General features: G+C 50.0%; 2 protein-coding genes across 2 annotated transcripts in view; both read left to right on the top strand.

Annotated features, from left to right (window-relative positions):
- LTAP1 (lipid transport auxiliary protein 1) overlaps positions 1 to 9,394 on the top strand; it is a 10,635-nt gene extending 1,241 nt beyond the window's left edge. Inside the window, exons 3-7 of the mRNA XM_077764121.1 lie at positions 3,546 to 3,663; positions 3,845 to 3,898; positions 4,517 to 4,683; positions 4,771 to 4,829; positions 8,489 to 9,394. Coding sequence (XP_077620247.1) covers positions 3,546 to 3,663; positions 3,845 to 3,898; positions 4,517 to 4,683; positions 4,771 to 4,829; positions 8,489 to 8,684 — 594 coding nt within the window. The 3' untranslated portion in view covers positions 8,685 to 9,394. The remainder of the gene's footprint in view (positions 1 to 3,545; positions 3,664 to 3,844; positions 3,899 to 4,516; positions 4,684 to 4,770; positions 4,830 to 8,488) is intronic.
- A 74-nt stretch (positions 9,395 to 9,468) lies between these two features.
- Positions 9,469 to 16,535, top strand: CFAP141 (cilia and flagella associated protein 141). The gene is made up of 4 exons (XM_077764122.1): positions 9,469 to 9,770; positions 10,010 to 10,050; positions 14,206 to 14,335; positions 14,852 to 16,535. The coding sequence occupies exons 1-4, from the start codon at positions 9,738 to 9,740 to the stop codon at positions 14,951 to 14,953; spliced, it is 306 nt and encodes a 101-aa protein (XP_077620248.1). The 5' UTR covers positions 9,469 to 9,737; the 3' UTR covers positions 14,954 to 16,535.
- The last annotated feature ends 873 nt before the right edge of the window (positions 16,536 to 17,408 follow it).

Below are 17,408 nucleotides of genomic sequence, written 5' to 3'. Positions count from 1 at the left end.
AATCCTGCTTCTGTCTTCGGCTTCTGGGTAAGAACTTTGGTATGCCTCTGATCCAAGGATCCAGCTGGGATCCGGCTCCACACGTTAGATTTCCAGCCTCTGGATGTGCTGTTACTGGGGGTAGAATGGTCCTGGCTCTTCTCTGGGATAGCTGATTTGCTTTTTTTTTTTTTTTTAATGTTTTATTTATTTCTGAGAGAGAGACCGCGTGAGCAGGTGAGAGACAGACGGAGACACAGAATCTGAAGCAGGCTCCGGGCTCTGAGCTGTCAGCACAGAGCCTGACGCGGCGCTGGAACCCATGAACCATGAGATCATGACCTGAGCTGAAGTCGGTCGCTCAGCCTCAACCGACTGAGCCACCCAGGCGCCCCTGATTTTCTCTTTAGATCTGAGCCCAAATTTCATTTTCTCAGAAGAGTGTTCACTACCTGTTTTAAAGTAGGTGATCTTTTTTGTTTTCCCCAGTATCCTATTTTTCTAGATACCGTGTTGTCACAGATTTTCTTCTACGTTTGTCTACTTGTTTAATGCCTGCCTTCCTAGGCTGGAAGCTTCAGGAATGCAGGCACCATGCAAGTTCTGGTCACCAAGGTAAAGCCAGGACTTGCGTATAGTAGGTACTCAAAATGGGTTACTGAGTGATAAACAGGTTAGTGGGTGAACTGGAGCTAGTACATGGTTCCCTCAATTCCTAGATCAGCATCCTTTGAATAACCAGTGCTGTTAACCTTTCTTTTTTTTGTTTTTTTTTTTTTGTTTGTTTTTTGTTCTTTGCTGATGTATCTAGTGGAAAGGCTTAAGGAACATTCCGTGGTTTAAAAACCAGACAGTGCTTCTCCCCCATTCCCTCAGTTCTCCAGATGTCACCTGCCCTCCATTAGAGGGGTTTGGGGTTGCCTACCAGTATACCATGATCCAATCAAAACTTTGATTACTGGGGTGCCTGAGTGGCTCAGTTGGTTAAGCGTCCAACTTCCGCTCAGGTCAGGATCTCACAGTTTGTGAGTTTGAGCCCCACGTTGGACTCTCTGCTGGTAGCTCAGAACCTGGAGCTGCTTCAGATTCTGTCTCTCTCTCTCTCTCTCTGCCCCTCCCCCGCTCACACTCTGTCTCTTTCAAAAATAACAAACATTTAAAAAAAAAAAATTAAGCTTTGATTAATTTGGAGTTTCCTGGACTAGGTTAAGATTCCTTTTACTTTAAAAAATTCTCTCATTTAAATTTGCATTCAGCAGCAGCTCTTCCTGCCCATCGGTCCTCTCTCTGTGCTTTAATAAAATCAGGTTTTTGCACCAAAAAATAAAAATATATAAATAAATTTGCATTCATTGCTCATGGAAGTGTAAGTTAGTAAAACTTGTTGGGAAATAACTGGGTATTATCTAGTAAGATTGCACATGTGCCTAGTCCATAGTGCAGCAGCTCATTCTTAACACAGAGAAATTAATTTCTGTTCACCAGAAGACACGTAACAATATTCACGGGAGTGCCTGGGTGGCTCAGTTGGTTAAGTGTCCAACTTCAGCTCAGGTCATGATGTCATAGTTCCTGAGTTTGAGCCCTGCATCAGGCTCTCTGCTGTCAGCACAGAGCCTGCTTAGAATTCTGTTTCCTTCTCTCTCTGCCTCTCTCTCAAAAATAAATAAAACATTTTAAAAGTTAAAAAAAAATATTTGTGGCAATGTTTGTGATAGTTCTACACGAAATTCTTAGTCCAGGGGGCGCCTGGGTGGCTCAGTCGGTGAAGCGTCCAGCTTCAGCTCAGGTCATGATCTCACGGTTCGTGGGTTTGAGCCCTGTGTCGGGCTCTGTGCTGACAACTCAGAGCCTGGAGCCTCCTTCAGATTCTGTGTGTGTCTCTCTCTCTCTCACCCTCTCCTGGTCATGCTCTTTTTCTCTTTCTTTTACAAATAAGTAAACATTTAAAAAAAAAAGGTCCATATGTCTACTTGAGAATACATCTTTTTTTACACTTATTTTTGAGAGGGAGAGAGTGTGCAAGAGAGGGAGGGGCAGAGAAAGAGGGAGACAGAATCCAAAGCAGGCTCCAGGCTCTGAACTGTCAGCACAGAGCCCCATGCGGGGGCTCAAACCCATGAACCATGAGATCATGACCCTAGCCGAAGTCAGATGCCACCCAGGTACCCCGATTCTAAAGCATTAAAAAAAAAGTCACAAACGTGAGTGAATCTCAAAAACCTGCTGAGTGGAAAAAGCCAGAAAGCATTCACAAAAGAGTATCTACCATTTTGTTCCATTCTATTTGTGTGAAATTCTAGAATACACAACTGTATCAATAGAAAGTACATAATTATTGCTTGGAGCAGGGAAAGAGAGGTTGACTGCAGAGAGACATGAACACTTTGGGGTGATGGAAATCCTGTATTTTGGTTGGAATGGTGGTTGAGTGGGTGTATTCATTTGTCAAACTCAGTCCACACAAATTGGTTGCATTTTATTCCATGTAAGTTCAACCTTGTTAGAGTATTTCAAGTTTTAAAAAGATAAGTTGCAGAGGATTTAAAAGGTATTTTTTCATTTGTGTGAAGTTTGAAACCAGGCAAAGGTAAACAGCTTGTTCAGGTTGATACGTGATAAAACAGTGAAGAAAAGTAAGATTGTTGACAAATGAAGATTGGGGGGTTGCATTCAATTGGAGCTAGGCACACAAGGCTTCAGAGTCTGGGAATGTTCTAGTTCATTGCCAGGACAGGGTACACAGGTGTTCATCTTCACGATTTTCATGATGTATATAACAGGTATTCTGAGTATGATCTATTTCACAGTGCAAGTTTCTAAAAAGTTACAAGAAGAAGAATCTGCTGGGGCTCTGGCAACCCTCTTAAAGTGAGAGAGATGAATTAAGTGTACTCTAGAAGAAAGCTTTTAGAAGTCCTGTGATCCACCAGGTAGGGTAGTCCCCAAACTATTATAAACCATATACAGGTATCGTCACAGATTTTTAGGTTATGATTTCCAGTTGCTGTCCATTTTTTCTTTTCCTCTGGAAGTTCTTTATAGCACCTAACCAAGATTCTAAATCCAGTTGAGTCAGAAATCATGTTGATGCTGTAGCACTTAAAGAAATTCTGGCAGGATAAAAGATCTAGTTTAGAGGGTTGTTCATGTGGCTCTGTCATTTGAGCATCAGGCTCTTTATCTTGGCTAAGGTCATGATCTTGTGATTTGTGGGTTCAAGCCCCGCATGGGGTTCTGTGCCAACAGTGCAGAGCCTGCTTGGGATTCTCTGTGCACCCCCCGCCCCTCCCCTGCTCACACACACATTACCTCTCTCTCTCGAAATAAACTTTTTGAAAAAATTTAAGAAAAGATCTAGCTTAGAGATGCAAGTTTGGGGACGTTCTTAGAGAACCTGATTCCATCCTTAAATGGTTTAGTCTGACCCGGCGATGTTATCAGGCAGATGAGCATTTTTTACGCTGCTTTTTTTGTAGTTGTTCACTTGCTCTGGCCCGTTTCCAAGCGGATAGGAAGTAGTGTCCAGGATAAGTGATTGCACATTCTTTTCTCTGTGTGAACAGGACTTAAAAGAGGAGATTGATATCCGGCTGTCCAGGGTTCAGGACATCAAATATGAACCTCAGCTCCTTGCAGACGGGGATGCGAGACTGCTGCAGCTGCAAGTACAGGGGAATCAGAGTATGTGGCGCCCTCGGGGATGCTTGAAGGAGGGGTCCCACGCATTCAGAATTGCTTTGCCCTCTGGGCTGTGACCCTAGCTGCTGGGCCCCTGTGGCTCCTCTGTTGCTGGGCGTGTGACAGATGCAGGGTGGCAGTGTTAGCTGGCTGGAGTTTGGACGGCCAGTCTCTTTCTCAACAGGTTGCTACAACTACCTATACAGGATGAAGGCCCTGGATGCCATCCGTGCCTCTGGTAAGGACGGCTTGATGTGAGTTTGAGGGTCTTGAAAGGTCATGGGGAGAAGGAGACCTCCTTTGTATATATTAGAACTAATGCTTTATCTTCCTCCCTGGCTCGGAGGAATTTCCTAGAGTTTGGAGAGTACTCAGTTATGTTGTCTAAGGAAATGATGGTGGCAAGTTCTTTCATTTTCAAAGAATGAATTTGTTTTCTTGTTTAGACTTTTAGTTTCATGAACTGAGTGGTGGTAATTTGCTTGGTTTTCCACAAAAGACAAGTGACATACCCTTTCTCAGTAAGACCAAGATAAATGGTTCTTGAATTTTTTCTATTTCATGATCATTGTCAAGTATGCTTTGTTTGTGCTGCAACGTGGTTTCTGTCTTAGATCTGGGGTGAGTAAATAGGGGGTAAATGGGAGGGAGACACTGTCATGGATCATAGGTGGAGCCTACGGGTGGATTGCCAGCACCACGTGACCGCTCAGACACAGCTCTGGATCTCCAGTGGTCTTCATTCTGTTAGAATTTACCCCTGACTGCCTCATTGGACCCATTTCTAAGTTTGAGAAGTTAACTAGAAAGACTAACGAATAGGAGAAGGGTTATGATTGTGTGATTATCTTCTCAGAGATACCGTTCCACGCTGAAGGCCGGCATCCCCGTTCCTTAATGGGCAAGAACTTCCGCTCCTACCTGCTAGATCTTCGGAACACTAGTACTCCCTTCAAGGGTGTGCGCAAGGCCCTCATCGACACTCTGCTGGACGGCTATGAGACAGCCCGCTATGGGACAGGGGTGAGCTGGGTGCCCACTTCTTCCTTTAGGGAGCTGAAGGAACATCCCAGCCTGAGAGAGCCTCACTCTTCCCTCCTCTTCCCTCAGGTCTTCGGCCAGAGTGAGTACCTGCGCTACCAGGAGGCCCTGAGTGAGCTGGCCACCGTGTAAGTGTGGAGGGTGTATACTGGCGACTGCGGCAGTGCCGGCCCGCCCCAGCGACGTGCCCTTCATGAGCAGTAGCGACCAAGTCAGGAGGACAAGCCGTCTCATTCTGCCTTGCTTGCCTCTGAATGTGTGTGCACGGCTCTATGGGAGAGGAGGAGAAGCCTCGTCTGCTTTTGTGCCGGCTCCTTTTTGTTTTAGTTCAGCTCAGTAAAATGTCAGAATTAGTGTGACATGTAGACCGATAAAGGGAATAAAGTTAGAGCACCTGGGTGGCTCAGTCGGTGAAGCATCTGACTTCAACTCAGGTCATGATCTCACAGTCTGTGGGTTTGAGCCCCACGTCAGGCTCTGTGCAGCTTGGAGACAGCTTGGGATTCTCTCTCTGTCCCTCTCCTACTCATGCTCTGTTTCTTTTTCTTAATGTTTAAACGGTTTTTAAACATTTTTTTTAAAGAATAATTTTTTTTTTTTTTTAATTATTAGAGGGAGAAAGAATATGAGTAGGGAGAGGCAGAGAAAAGAGACACAGAATCTGAAGCAGGCTCCAGGCTCTGAGCAATCAGCACGGAGCCTGATGTGAGGCTCAAACTCACAAACCACGAGATCATGACTTGAGCCAATGTCTGACACTTAACTGACTAAGCCACCCAGGTACCCCTGTGGAATAAAGTTCTTGTTTTTTTTAAATGGTGACTGGTCCCTGGACTTAAAAAAAAATTTTTTTTTAAATGTTTACTTTTGAGAGAGACTGTATAAGCACAAGAGGAGCAGAGAGAAGGGGAGATACAAAATCCAAAACAGGCTCCAAGCTCTGAGCTCTCAGCACAGAGCCTGACACGGGACTGAAACTAAAGAGCTGTGAGATCCTGACCTGAGCTGAAGTCAGAAGCTTAACTGAGTGCCCCAGACGCCCCGGGAATAAAGTTGTTCAATACAGAGATTCTTTCTCTTTCAGGTTCCAGTGTTTTCCTTTTATGTCTTGGTCTGATAAAAGTAACACGTGCCACCCATTTTTATCACCACTCGTAGCTTTAGGAACCTTGTTTGAAATTAAGGACATCACTAGAGTATCAGTTGTTGAGTTTCTGTGTTATATGAATCACGACTTTCATCTGGCAGTGTTTTAAATGTCCAGTAACGTAGTTTTGTGATGATGTTTATACAGATGTTGAAAGGGTGCGAAGAGAAAGCCAATGTAGGATAAAAAGTTAGTTACCAGCCTTGGAAAGAACCATCTCACTTTTCTGCCATGTTGAGTATGTCTCTTTCTGAAAAGATAAGGGGTGTGTCTGTCCTGTCTCCTCTCTCTCCTTTAAACTCCCTGTCCAAAAACATAATGTCCTGTAAAACCTGCTCAGAAGAGGGGTGAAAGCAGGGGAGGACGAGGAAGGGTGCTTGGTCTGGAGGTCGGCCAGGAGGCCTGTTCAAAGCATGGTTTCTTTGAAAGACACCTTCTGGTTCTAACTCAGATGAGGGCTCTAAAAGTCCTCAAATTCATGGAGATGGAAAGGAGACAGTGCCAGGGGCTAGGAGTTATTAATGGGGACAGAACTTCGGTTTCGCAGCATGAAAAGAGCTCTGGGGATAGATGGTGGGGATGGCCACACAACGGTGTGTATGTGCTTGACACAACTGTAAACATTTAAAACCGGTCTATTTTACCACAGTTTTATTAAAAATTTAGTCCTAGAGGGCACCTACATGGCTCAGTGGGTTAAGCGTCTGACTCTTGATTTCAGCTCAGGTCATGATCTCACAATTCATGGGATCAAGCCCCTGGTCGGGCTCTGAGCTGACAGCACAGAGTCTGCTTGGGATTCTCTCCCCCTCTCTCTGCCCCTCCCCTGCTTGCGCGCTTGCGCGCGCTCTTTCTCTCTCAAAATAAATAAATATGCTTAATAAAAAATAAAAAAAAATAAAATCAGGGCGCCTGGGTGCCTCAGTCAGTGGAGTGTCCAACTCTTGATTTTGGCTCAGATCATCATCCCTGGGTCATGGGATTAAACCCTGCGTTGGGCTCTACGCTAAGTATAGAGCCTGCTTAAGATTCTCTCTCTGCCCCCTCCCTCACTCACATATGCTTGCTTTCTAAAGTAAAATATGGGGTGGCTCAGTCAAACATCTGACTTCAGCTCAGGACATGATCTCACAGTTTGTGGGTTTGATTGCCATGTTGGGCTCTGTGCTGACAGCTCAGATACTGGAGCCTGCTTTGGATTGTGTCTCCCTCTCTCTGACTCTACCCTGTTCACTCTCTCTCTCTCTCAGAAGTAAATTTTTAAAAAATTAAAATAAAGGCTTCCTCAAATGAATGAATGAATAGTAATTAAAAAGTAAAAATTCAGTCCTTGGGCACGTGACCAGCTCAGTCAGTAGAGCGTGCACCTCTTGATCTCAGGTTTATGAGTTCAAGCCCTGCACTGGGTATGGAAATTACTTAGACAAACTTTAAAAAAATAGTAAAATTCAGTCTTTGCAGATTTCGGTTTCTAGAGGGTTTCAGTGAGTCTAGTGAGGAAGAGGCTCTGAAATCTGACAGACTTAGATTTCTACCCCTACTCTGTCACCTAACTAGCTTTGTGACCTCAGGCAAGAGGGCCCTCAGTTTCCTAATTTGGAAAAGGGGGTGTTACTACTGTATAGAGGTCGGGATGGCCATAAATTAGATGTTGGTAAAGTACCAATTTAATCTCATAAGTAAGTATTCAGTAGCTCTTTCTGTTCTTATTTTTTTGGTGTTCAGTTTATAAGGAACTGTTTTAGACTGGGAGTATTTCTATTAGCGGCGTAGACAAGAGATAAATCACCAGAATGAAAACTTTCTTTGGGGTGCGTGAGTGGTTCAGTCGATCGAGCGTCCAACTCTTCATTTTGGCTGCTCAGGTCATGATCCCAAGGTTGTGGGATTGAGCCCATGTCAGGCCCTGCACTGGGCGTGGACCCTGTTTGGGATTCTCTCTCTCCCACACATGCATGCACATGTGTTCCCTCTCTCTAAACTCTAAAAGAAATAATAACTAAAAGTTTCCTTTATAGTGAGACGAAAATGTTGAGCCATGGGCATCCTGGGTGGCTCAGTCAGTTAAGCGTCCGACTTTGGCTCGGGTCATGATCTCTCAGTTTGTGAGTTCGAGCCCCCACTTTGGGCTCTGTACTGACAGTTCAGAGCCTGGAGCCTGCTTCAGATTGTCTCTCTCTCTCTCAGAAATAAACGTTAAAAAAGAGAAAATGTTGGGGTGCCTGGGTGGCTCAGTCGGTTGAGCGCCGACTTCGGCTCAGGTCATGATCTTGTGGTTTGTGGCTTCGAGCCCTGTGTCGGGCTCTGTGCTGACAGCTCAGAGCCTGGAGCCTGCTTTAGATTCCGTGTCTCCCTCTCTCTCTGACCCTCCCCTGTTCAGGCCGTCTTGCTCACAAATAAAAAAAACATTTAAAATTTTTTAAAAAATAGTAAAAACGTCGAGCCAGAGGCAGGGACTCTGGGAAAAGTGGTCTCTCTGCTACTTCTAAGCTATCAGATGGGCTTTTAGTAACTATAAGACAGGACAAGGATAGGGATCATCTGTGGCTACGGCCACGTTTACAGAATGGTTGAGCCTTGGATTGTATTCTTGCGTCAGCCCCCATTCTGCCCATGACCTGCCCTCTCTGTGTTCTCCAGGGTCAGAGCACGAAGCGGGACCTCTCAGAGACAGCACCAGTCAGCAGCCAAAGACCTCACCCAGTCTCCCGAAGTCTCCCCGACAACCATCCAGGTGACCTACCTCCCCTCCAGCCAGAAGAGCAAACGTGCCAAGCACTTCCTTGAGCTGAAGAGCTTTAAGGACAACTATAACACGCTGGAAAGTACTCTGTGACAGGCTGGTGGATGCTGCTGCTGCTGCTGGCAGGCTGGTGGCCTCACGTCTGGCTGGTGGACCCTGGTCGGCCACAGCCCCACTTCGCCCACAGCTCTTAGGGCTCCGGCCTAGAGGAGCGTTCTCCAACTTGTTCTTACAGCCAGTTTCAGAGAATCCGTTAGGACTTGGTTTTCCCTTGGTAGCACTTTTTTCTGGAGTTGAATTCAGATGTTTTCCTTAATGTTTCCATCAAGGCTTCCTTAAAAATCCTCACTTGGTTTTGATTATAGCTCCTCGGCCTTTTGCCCTCTTTTCCCAGACTACAAATAATCCTGAATTGTGAGGGTTGGGGGAACTGGGCCTGGTGCACCCCCTGTCCACGCTTTCATACACAGGTGAAGGGGGACATTTGTGTTGGAGACATCTTCGAGTTGATTGCTTGGAAAGGCAGACACGAGCTTGTGGGGAGGCCGTGAGGCCCGCGAACTGCTTGCCTGGTGCTCCGTGGTGCTCCGTGGAAATGGTAACCGGACCTTCCTGGCGTGCAAGGATCTGCCTCAGCCTTTCTTTGCATACTGTCCTGAATAAATGGAAAAGGGAATGTTGGCACCGGACATAATCCCGTCCCGCCTCATTTATTGGGGGTGCTGTGGGGCAGTGAAGGAATGGTCAGACCAATGCACTGCTCTCACGTTAAGAACCATTTAATAAAATGAACAATTAAAACACACGGTTCATTCCTTTATAGTTGCCCTTTGGTCAGACAGGCGCAGGATATGTTCTTGGACCGAGCATCATCTGGATGCTCCTCGAGACACCACAGAAGAAACCCTAAAATTGGGGCTGTGGGCCTTGCCCCTAGAATAGAATAGCCCGTGTGGCTAATAGAAGGCCAAGGCTGGAGAAGCAGGACTTGCTTCTGGTCTCCAGGGCAACAGGCCAGGTGGCCAATCAGCTCGCAGGCCTGGGGTCATTGTTTGTGCAAACGTGTTGCTGTGGCTCCTGAAACCCAGGTGACGGAAGGTACGCAGACGGAGGAGAGCCTGCTTCGGGTCCTGCAAGCGTGTGGACATGTCTGTGGAAAAGGCCACGGAAGTAGAGGAGGTGTGCAGAGCTGGAGGGAGGGGCCGGGCCGGGCCGGGCAAGCTCCCCAGACGGGTGACCAGAGGGCCTGTGATGTAAGCAGGTGGGAGCAGTGGGAGGCCTGGTCCCACACCAGCTCCTCCCTGGGAGTCTCCTGGACCTGCTCCCCTCGCTTCCCTCTTCCGGGAGGGTGCTGGGCCCAGGGGTGCTGGGGGTGGGGCGCTGGGCCGAGGCAGATCACCAACTCGCTTTTCTTGCAGAGTTTTCAAAGGGTCCTGGGATTTAAGAAGATGGTCGACCGGTAATTTCTGCTTCCGCCCCTTCCCTTCCCCCTCAGCTTGACCCTTGCACCCTCGTGTCCTCCGCCGCCACCTCTCTGGCCCTCGCTCGGGGCTCCTGAGGACCGACCGGCGCGCGCAGGGTGGGCGGCAGCCCTTTCTCCAAGCAGGGACCGACCGCCTCCCGGGGCCCCCGACGTCATGCCCCCGGAGGGTGCTTCTCTTGTCCGTTTCTTTCCGTTCCCTGAGGGAGAATTGGGGCAAGTTTGTGTTCCTTTATTTGTTGAGGAGAGTGTCGCATCGGTCATGTGATAGGTACGCAGTAGTTGCTGAATGAGCGAGTGACAGGATGAGGCTGTGTGTCTCCTTCACCCAGGGAGCTTTTTTTTTTAATAATTTATTTTTGAGAGACAGAGCATGGGTGGGGGGAGGGGACAGAGAAAGAGGGAGACACAGAATCCGAAACAGGCTCCAGGCTCAGAGCCCGACGCGGGGCTCGAACCCACGAACCGTGAGATCTGACCTGAGCTGAAGTCAGATGCTCAACTGACGGAGCCACCCAGGCGCCCACCCGGGGAGCTTTTTAAACCAAACGTGCTCAGGTCTCGGGCCAGAAGGTTGTGACTGCGTGGGGTGGGGCAGGATAGGCTAAGCCTGGTGTTTAAGGGTCCACAGGTGGTTCTGCCCAGAGCCAGCAAGGATGTGAGGTAGCAGCAATGGGTAGAATTCTGGCGCGAGTCCACATGGATGCAGCCTGTTTACACACACAGCGGGGTGGGGGCGCCTGGGTGCATCTGTCGGCTGAGTGTCTGACTCCTGATTTCAGCTCAAGTCATGACCTGACGGCTGTGGGCTGGGCTTTGTGCTGACAGCATGGAGCCTGCTTGGGATTCTCTGTCTCATTCTCTTTCTCTGCTCCTCCCCTACTCTGCTGTCTGTCTGTCTGTCTTTTAAACAAACATGGGCGCCTGGGTGTCCCAGTCAGTTAAGCCTCCAACTTTGGCACAGGCCATTATCTCATGGTTCATGAGTTCGAGCCCCACTGTCAGCACAGAGCCCACTTTGGGTCTTCTGTCCCCTCTCTTTTTCTTGCTCAAAAATAAATAAAATTTAAAATATTTTAAAGACATCAACAAACAAAAAAAAGTTTGACGAAATCTGTCAAATCTTACGGTATCCTTGGTACTGGCAACTGTACATCTAGGAGTTTAACGTACATATATATGCTTGAAAAAATTCTAGAACATTCATATACAAGAGCATTCCAGACAGTGTTGTTCATAAAAGCAAGGCAGGGGCACCTGGCTGGGCCAGTTGGAGGAGCATGTGACTCAGCTCGGGGTCGTGTGCTGCAGCCCCGTGCTGCTGGGCAGAGATTACTGTAAAATAAAAGTAAAAAAGTAGAAACAGCCTAGCTCGTTAAACGATGATATAAAAATACTAGGCAGCCTTTCTTTACACAGAATGAACCAAATGTGGATGTGCTGATAGGAAAAGTCCAATGGTTAATTCCACTAATGTAAGTGAGTGCATGGTGATAGATAAAGATACACTTCCTAGTATATGATAGAAAAGCTTCTGGAAAAATACACAGACTGGTAACTTTGTTGAGAACTAGGGCAGAAAAACAAAGCTTTCACTTTTCGTTTGGTATCTATATACATACATACACACACATATACATATATATACATACATATATATTTTAGCCTGAGAGAGTGTGAGTGAGCACGTGGTCAGTGCAGAAAGAGGGGGAGAGAGAATCCCAAGCAGCCTCCACACTGTCAGTGCAGACCCCACATGGGGCTCAAACTCCCAAACCATGAGATCATGACCTGAGCCGACATCAAGACTCAAGACACTTAACCGAGTGAGCCACCCAAGCACCCCAAGATTATTTATCTATTTTTTTTTAATATTTTTATTTATTTCTAGTAGAGAGAGAGAGAGCGTGAGCAGGGGAGGGCCAGAGAGAGAGGGAGTCACAGACTGAAACAGGCTCCAGGCTCNGAGCAGGGGAGGGTCAGAGAGAGAGGGAGACACAGAATCTGAAGCAGCTCCAGGCTCTGAGCTGTCAGCGCAGAGCCCGATGTGGGGCTCGAACCCACAAACCATGAGATCATGACCTGAGCCGAAGTCAGACGCTTAACTGACTGAGCCACCCAGGTGCCCCCCCAAAATTTTATTTTTAAATAGTTTCTACACCCATCATGGTGTTTGAACTCAGAAACCCGAGGTCAAGTCATGTGTTCCGCTGGGGTAGCAGGTGCCCCTCTTTTTTTTTTTTTTTAAACCCAATGTACTTATTTAATACATTCATCATCACCACAAGGGCTTAACCAGAGACTTAACTTGAAAAACAAATAAAACCAAAATGACCCCATAGCTTAAGATACACAATCCTAGGGGCACCTGGGTGGCTCAGTCATTTAAGTGTTCGACTCCAGCTCAGGTCGTGACTTCACAGTTCATGAGTCTGAGCCCCGGAGCCTGCTTTGGGTTCTCTGTCCCCCTCTCTGCCCCTCCCCCCACTCGTGCTATCTCTCTCTCCCAAAAATAAACATGAAAAATAAAAAAGGTAACGTAAGGAGAGAGGCTACACGGTGCGGGTTCTTGGCTAGAGGCCAGCTTTGAGCAGGTCTCCTGCAGGCAGGTGTTAAAAGCCGGGGGGCTTCTCCAGGCTGGCAGCGTATGTGCTCGGGGGCTGTCGGTGTTGGGTTCTGCTAGCAGGGACAGACCGAGTGTCCTTGAGGGTGTCCAAACGCCCTGCGTGTCCAGGTCTGGGTGTCAGCAGGGCATGAGGCCCCTCCCCGTGGGTGTGCTGTGAGCCCTGGGCGGGCTGGCAGTCCTGGGAGAGCTGATGCTTCAGGTCTTCCCGTGCTGTGCCCGCCGCTCCAGGGATAGGGCCCCAGCCGCGTGGAAGGCTGTGTGACTCAGGAAGGCGGGAGTTCCTTTGTCACCAGACACCATGGGGGCCATGCCTCCTCCTGTGGCATCTTGCCCCCAGGACCCCAGGTGGCGCCCCCCGGGAGGCAGCGACACGCAGCTGCTGGGTGGCGGGTCTGGGAGCAGCGTGGGCAGCAAGACAGGAACTTGGAGCACAATTGCAACTCGGATTTAATGTATGAGAGTCTTATTATTAAGTTTATTTTGAGAGAGAGTGCATGCACACGAACCGGAAAGGGACAGAGAGAGAGAATATCCCAAGTAGACTCCGCGCTGTCAGCACAGGGCCCCAATGTGGGGCTGGAACCCACAAACCACGAGATCATGACCTGAGCTGAAACCAAGAGTTGAACACTTTTTTTTTTTAATGTGTTATTTATTGCTAGGAGAGAGAGAGAGAGACAGCGTGAGCAGGGGAGGGTCAGAGAGAGAGGGAGTCACAGACTCTGAAACAGGCTCCAGGCTCCGAGCTGGCAGTCAGCACAGAGCCCGACGCGGGGCCCGAACCCACGAACCGCGAGATCATGACCTGAGCGAAAGTCGGACGCTCAACCGACTAAGCCACCCAGGCGCCCCAAGAGTTGAACACTTAACCCACTGAGCCACCCAGGTGCCCTGGAGCATGTGAGTTTGACCCCATGTTGTGTGTAGATATTACTTAAAAATTCAATCAACAGTGCTTATCTGAGCAGAGGATACATGTGTGAGAGGTGGGGGGACAGAGAAATGCATATTTCTCTCATGTATTAAAACCCTNTGTGCTGACAGCTCAGAACCTGGAGCCTTTTTCAGATTCTGTGTCTCCCTCTCTGCCCCTCCCCCGCTCATGTTCTGTCTCTCTCTGTCTCAAAAATAAATTAAATAAATAAATAAAAACTATTAAAAAAAAACCTTAACAAATAATTCCAGAATGGGTCTGGCCTAGGCTGAGAATCATGGTATAATGCAAGGGATTAATTTTTACACTGGGTTTTGATACCCAGGTCTGCCATTAAGTGACCGTAGGCAACTCACCTGAACTGTTGTTTCTGTGTGTACAATGCAAAGATTAGCATCTCTGACACACGGTTGTGATGATTAAGTGGCCTGTGTATTCAGTGCATACAAGGTCCTCAGGTCTAGTCACCCCTCAAGGAGTTCGCTGTCCTCTGACGTGGCACAGCTCTGGGGACGCGCCGCGGGTCTGCCCTCCTAACTGACCCATTCAGCGCCTTCCTCCGAACCCGGGGCAGGTGGCGGAACTCGCACACCCACTGTCTGTGGCAGACAACACTGGACCAGAGGAGGAACCTGTATGCTACCCTGAGGATGCAGGACGCCATGGGCCGGGAGCTGGCCCTGGCCCGCAAGCAGCTGCTGGTGGTGAGTTCTAGCGAGGGTGGCCTGAAGCCTCACTCTCAGTGCCCTACAGTCCGCCGGGTCCCCAGCCCGCCCTGTCTGCCGCTGAAGCTTTGAGCATTACGCCAGGGCAGTAATGTGTTCCGTTAAGTGGCTCTCTGCCTCCAGCTGCAGGTGACACATCGTCAAGTCCCGGGGCGCGGACTGGTCCTTGCTCCCCTCATCTCCATGTCCGCCACCTGCGTCTCAGAGCCCCTCCCCCCGGGAGTACCCAAGTGCCAGCATGTCACCATCTCTGTGTCCTGGTGCCTGGCAGAGGTCATGGTTCATGGTGTTCTTAGCAAATATTTGCTGAACGTAGGGCTTCGTCCACGGAGAAAGAACTGGGTGGGTTCCCATCCGGTGCGCACCCTCGATGCTGCCGCCTAGCTGTGTCACAGCTAAGTCCAAACCCAGAGGACGCGCGCTGGCCCGCTGTGCAGGGAGAATGGGAGGGGGGCGAGCAGCAGGCCTGACGCCTCGTTCTGCCCTCCCCGCCAGGTCCGTCGGGCGGCCCTGTGCCAGCTGTTCGAGGCGGAGCTTCGGCAGTACCAGCGGGAGCTGAATCAGACGGGCAGAGCTTTCTACGTGGAGAGGCTCTGATGGCATCCGAAACAGAGCTGCCTCGTAACGGCTCGTTCTGCGGCCCTAAGTCTTGATTTGTTTCAGAGTGTTTATTTATAGCCATGATCTTGAAACAGCTTCCTGGGTATCGCTCACCGCCTCTCCGATCTCACTTCCTCTCGTCTTTTCTGTCTTCCTGGACAAAGAGCTCTGTGTTGGCTGCTCCCCGCGGGTGCTGTGGCGCTCGGCCGGCAGGAGGCCTGGGGTTCCAGTGATGAGGCCTGGGACAGGGCTCTTTCCTCCGGACCTGAACTCCCACCTCTGCAAATTGACAGGGCTCCAGACCCCAGTGCCTTGGGTGAGGCCGCTATAAGGAAGTAAGGAGTAGTGGTTTATGTGAAGCTGCCGGGAGCACGTTCGCTCTAACGGCCTTCAGCTTCTCGTGAATTCTCAAAGGTACTGGTTGGTCACATGCATCGCAGGCCACAGAGAACCTTACTTATGAAGATCTACTTTACATAAAATGACATCACAAGCCAGAGAGACCCCGGTAGTGCAGCCGGTAACAGGCGCGGGGCCGCTGTCACCGCCAGACCAGGACAACTTGCCTGTCCCTTGCTGTCAGCGTCTTCGCTGGCCATTGTCCCTTCCACGCTGATCTCGTCCTGCCCTCTGCTGCGTTAGCTGTGTGCCTCCCTCCTGCCGCCCCCAGTCTGGCTCCCTCCCTCAGTGCACATTTCTCATCTGTGACGCCAGAGCCCACCCCCGCCCATTCTCCCTGCACATGCCACCGACGGGCACAGAGAGGCAGCAGGTATAGAGAAGGGTATGGGCTTTGGAGTCAGGTGTGGGTTCTAAGTCGGCTTCCTCTCTTAATTGTCACCTTGTCTAAATTACTTCTCTGAGCCTCAGTTTCCTCTTCTGAAAATGGGGACAATGATCCCCATCTCATAGGATCCTTATGAGGATTAAATAAAATTTTGTAGAGCGCAAGCCTAGTGCTTGGCACACAGCAGGTACCCTCCCTTTCCCCTCTCAGGTTTCCCCGTGACCCAGGCCACTCACAGGCCCCTCACCACCCCCCGGGCACCTCCTATGCACCCGAGATGCCACTCCTCCGCATGCCTGTGTCTCTGCCGCGTGCACCCGTTCGTCCTCGCCCCCAGCGGCCCAGCTTCCCGAGCATCTGTAGTCAGTGACTCGTGACTTCCTATAGCCAACAATGGGTCTCACGGGCTGGGAGACAGGCGTGGCCAGGGAAGGAAAGCGAGGTGACACGTTACGAGGGACAGAAGCAGGCGCATGCAGCCTGGACTTGACCAGCAGCCCAAGGCTGGGTCTCCGTTCCTGCGGGGGTCACCTCCCCCCCAGCCCCCGCCTGCCCCTCATCTGCCCGCAGCTGCCTCCCAGCCGCCCCTGCTGCGGACGGTGTCCAGGAGGACCTGGCCCCAGCACGCAGCACATCTGGGCGTGAATCCCGCCTCTGTCATTTACCGCCTGCATGGCTTTGGGCGAGTTGCCTTAACTTTCTGGGTCACAACTCCTTGTTTGTAAACGAGATGATACCTACCTTCCTGGGTTGCTGTGGGGATGAAATAAAGCACTTTGCAGAGACGTGGCACATGATGTCTGATAAATGGTAAGCCATAACGTTTTCCTGCCCCCGAGAGCTGCTTTCCCGTCATACTTCCTCTCCGTTACCTGGCTGCCCCCACCCCCTCTCCTGCAGCAGCCCCTTTACACCCCCCCTTCCTCTGTTTACTGGGACTCACACAACACCCCCACCCCCTCTGCCTTGGTCCCTGACCTTGGCCTCTCTCCCCAGGGCTTGTCAGAGCCAGGCTGGCCCGGTATTGGCAGGCTGTGCCCCTGCCCTCCGAGCCTGTCTCCTGTGATCCCCTCTGCCTCCCTGTCTGCTCTCGTCACATCAGCTGTTTCACCCGGTCATACCCCCCCCAACCCTTTTTTCTTCTAGGGCTGGTGCCCTACTCGCCGCCTCCGGCTCAGGGGGTGCGGCCTGGTTTGAGACGGCCACACAGGAGGCACTCTGGCTTTGACGGGAGGCTGCCTGAGGTCTGCCTGGTCACGGCCCGAAGTCAGAGCCGCCTTCTGAGAGAGCTGCCCCTCTTCTACATGAGTGTTCCCCAAACACAAGTGCTTTCAGTTCCTGTCGTTTCCTAGCCTCTGGTTCACCAGGACAGCCGAGGTTCCCAGAGACGGGAACCAAACGTGGGGGTAAGGGTGAGACAGATGGTCACGAGAGCGAAAATTACACACACGCCCCCAGGAAGAGCCCTGAGTAGCAAGGACGCAAGACACCACCACAGGGTTACTGTGGGGCTGGGGCGCCCTCTCGCCTCCTTCCCCGGGAGGGCCCGAGGCGCACAATGGGAATCGACTGGGGCTTTGGACAAGCTATTGATCTAGATCAAGGGCACTGCGGAGTTGGTGTATGCGTTGGGGGTAGGGGTGGGGGTGGGAATCCAGACTAACA

Source organism: Crocuta crocuta, unplaced genomic scaffold (assembly GCF_008692635.1).
Source record: "Crocuta crocuta isolate KB4526 unplaced genomic scaffold, BGI_CrCroc_1.0 scaffold528, whole genome shotgun sequence".
NCBI lineage: Eukaryota > Metazoa > Chordata > Mammalia > Carnivora > Hyaenidae > Crocuta > Crocuta crocuta.
This window is presented reverse-complemented; position numbering and strand designations above follow the sequence as displayed.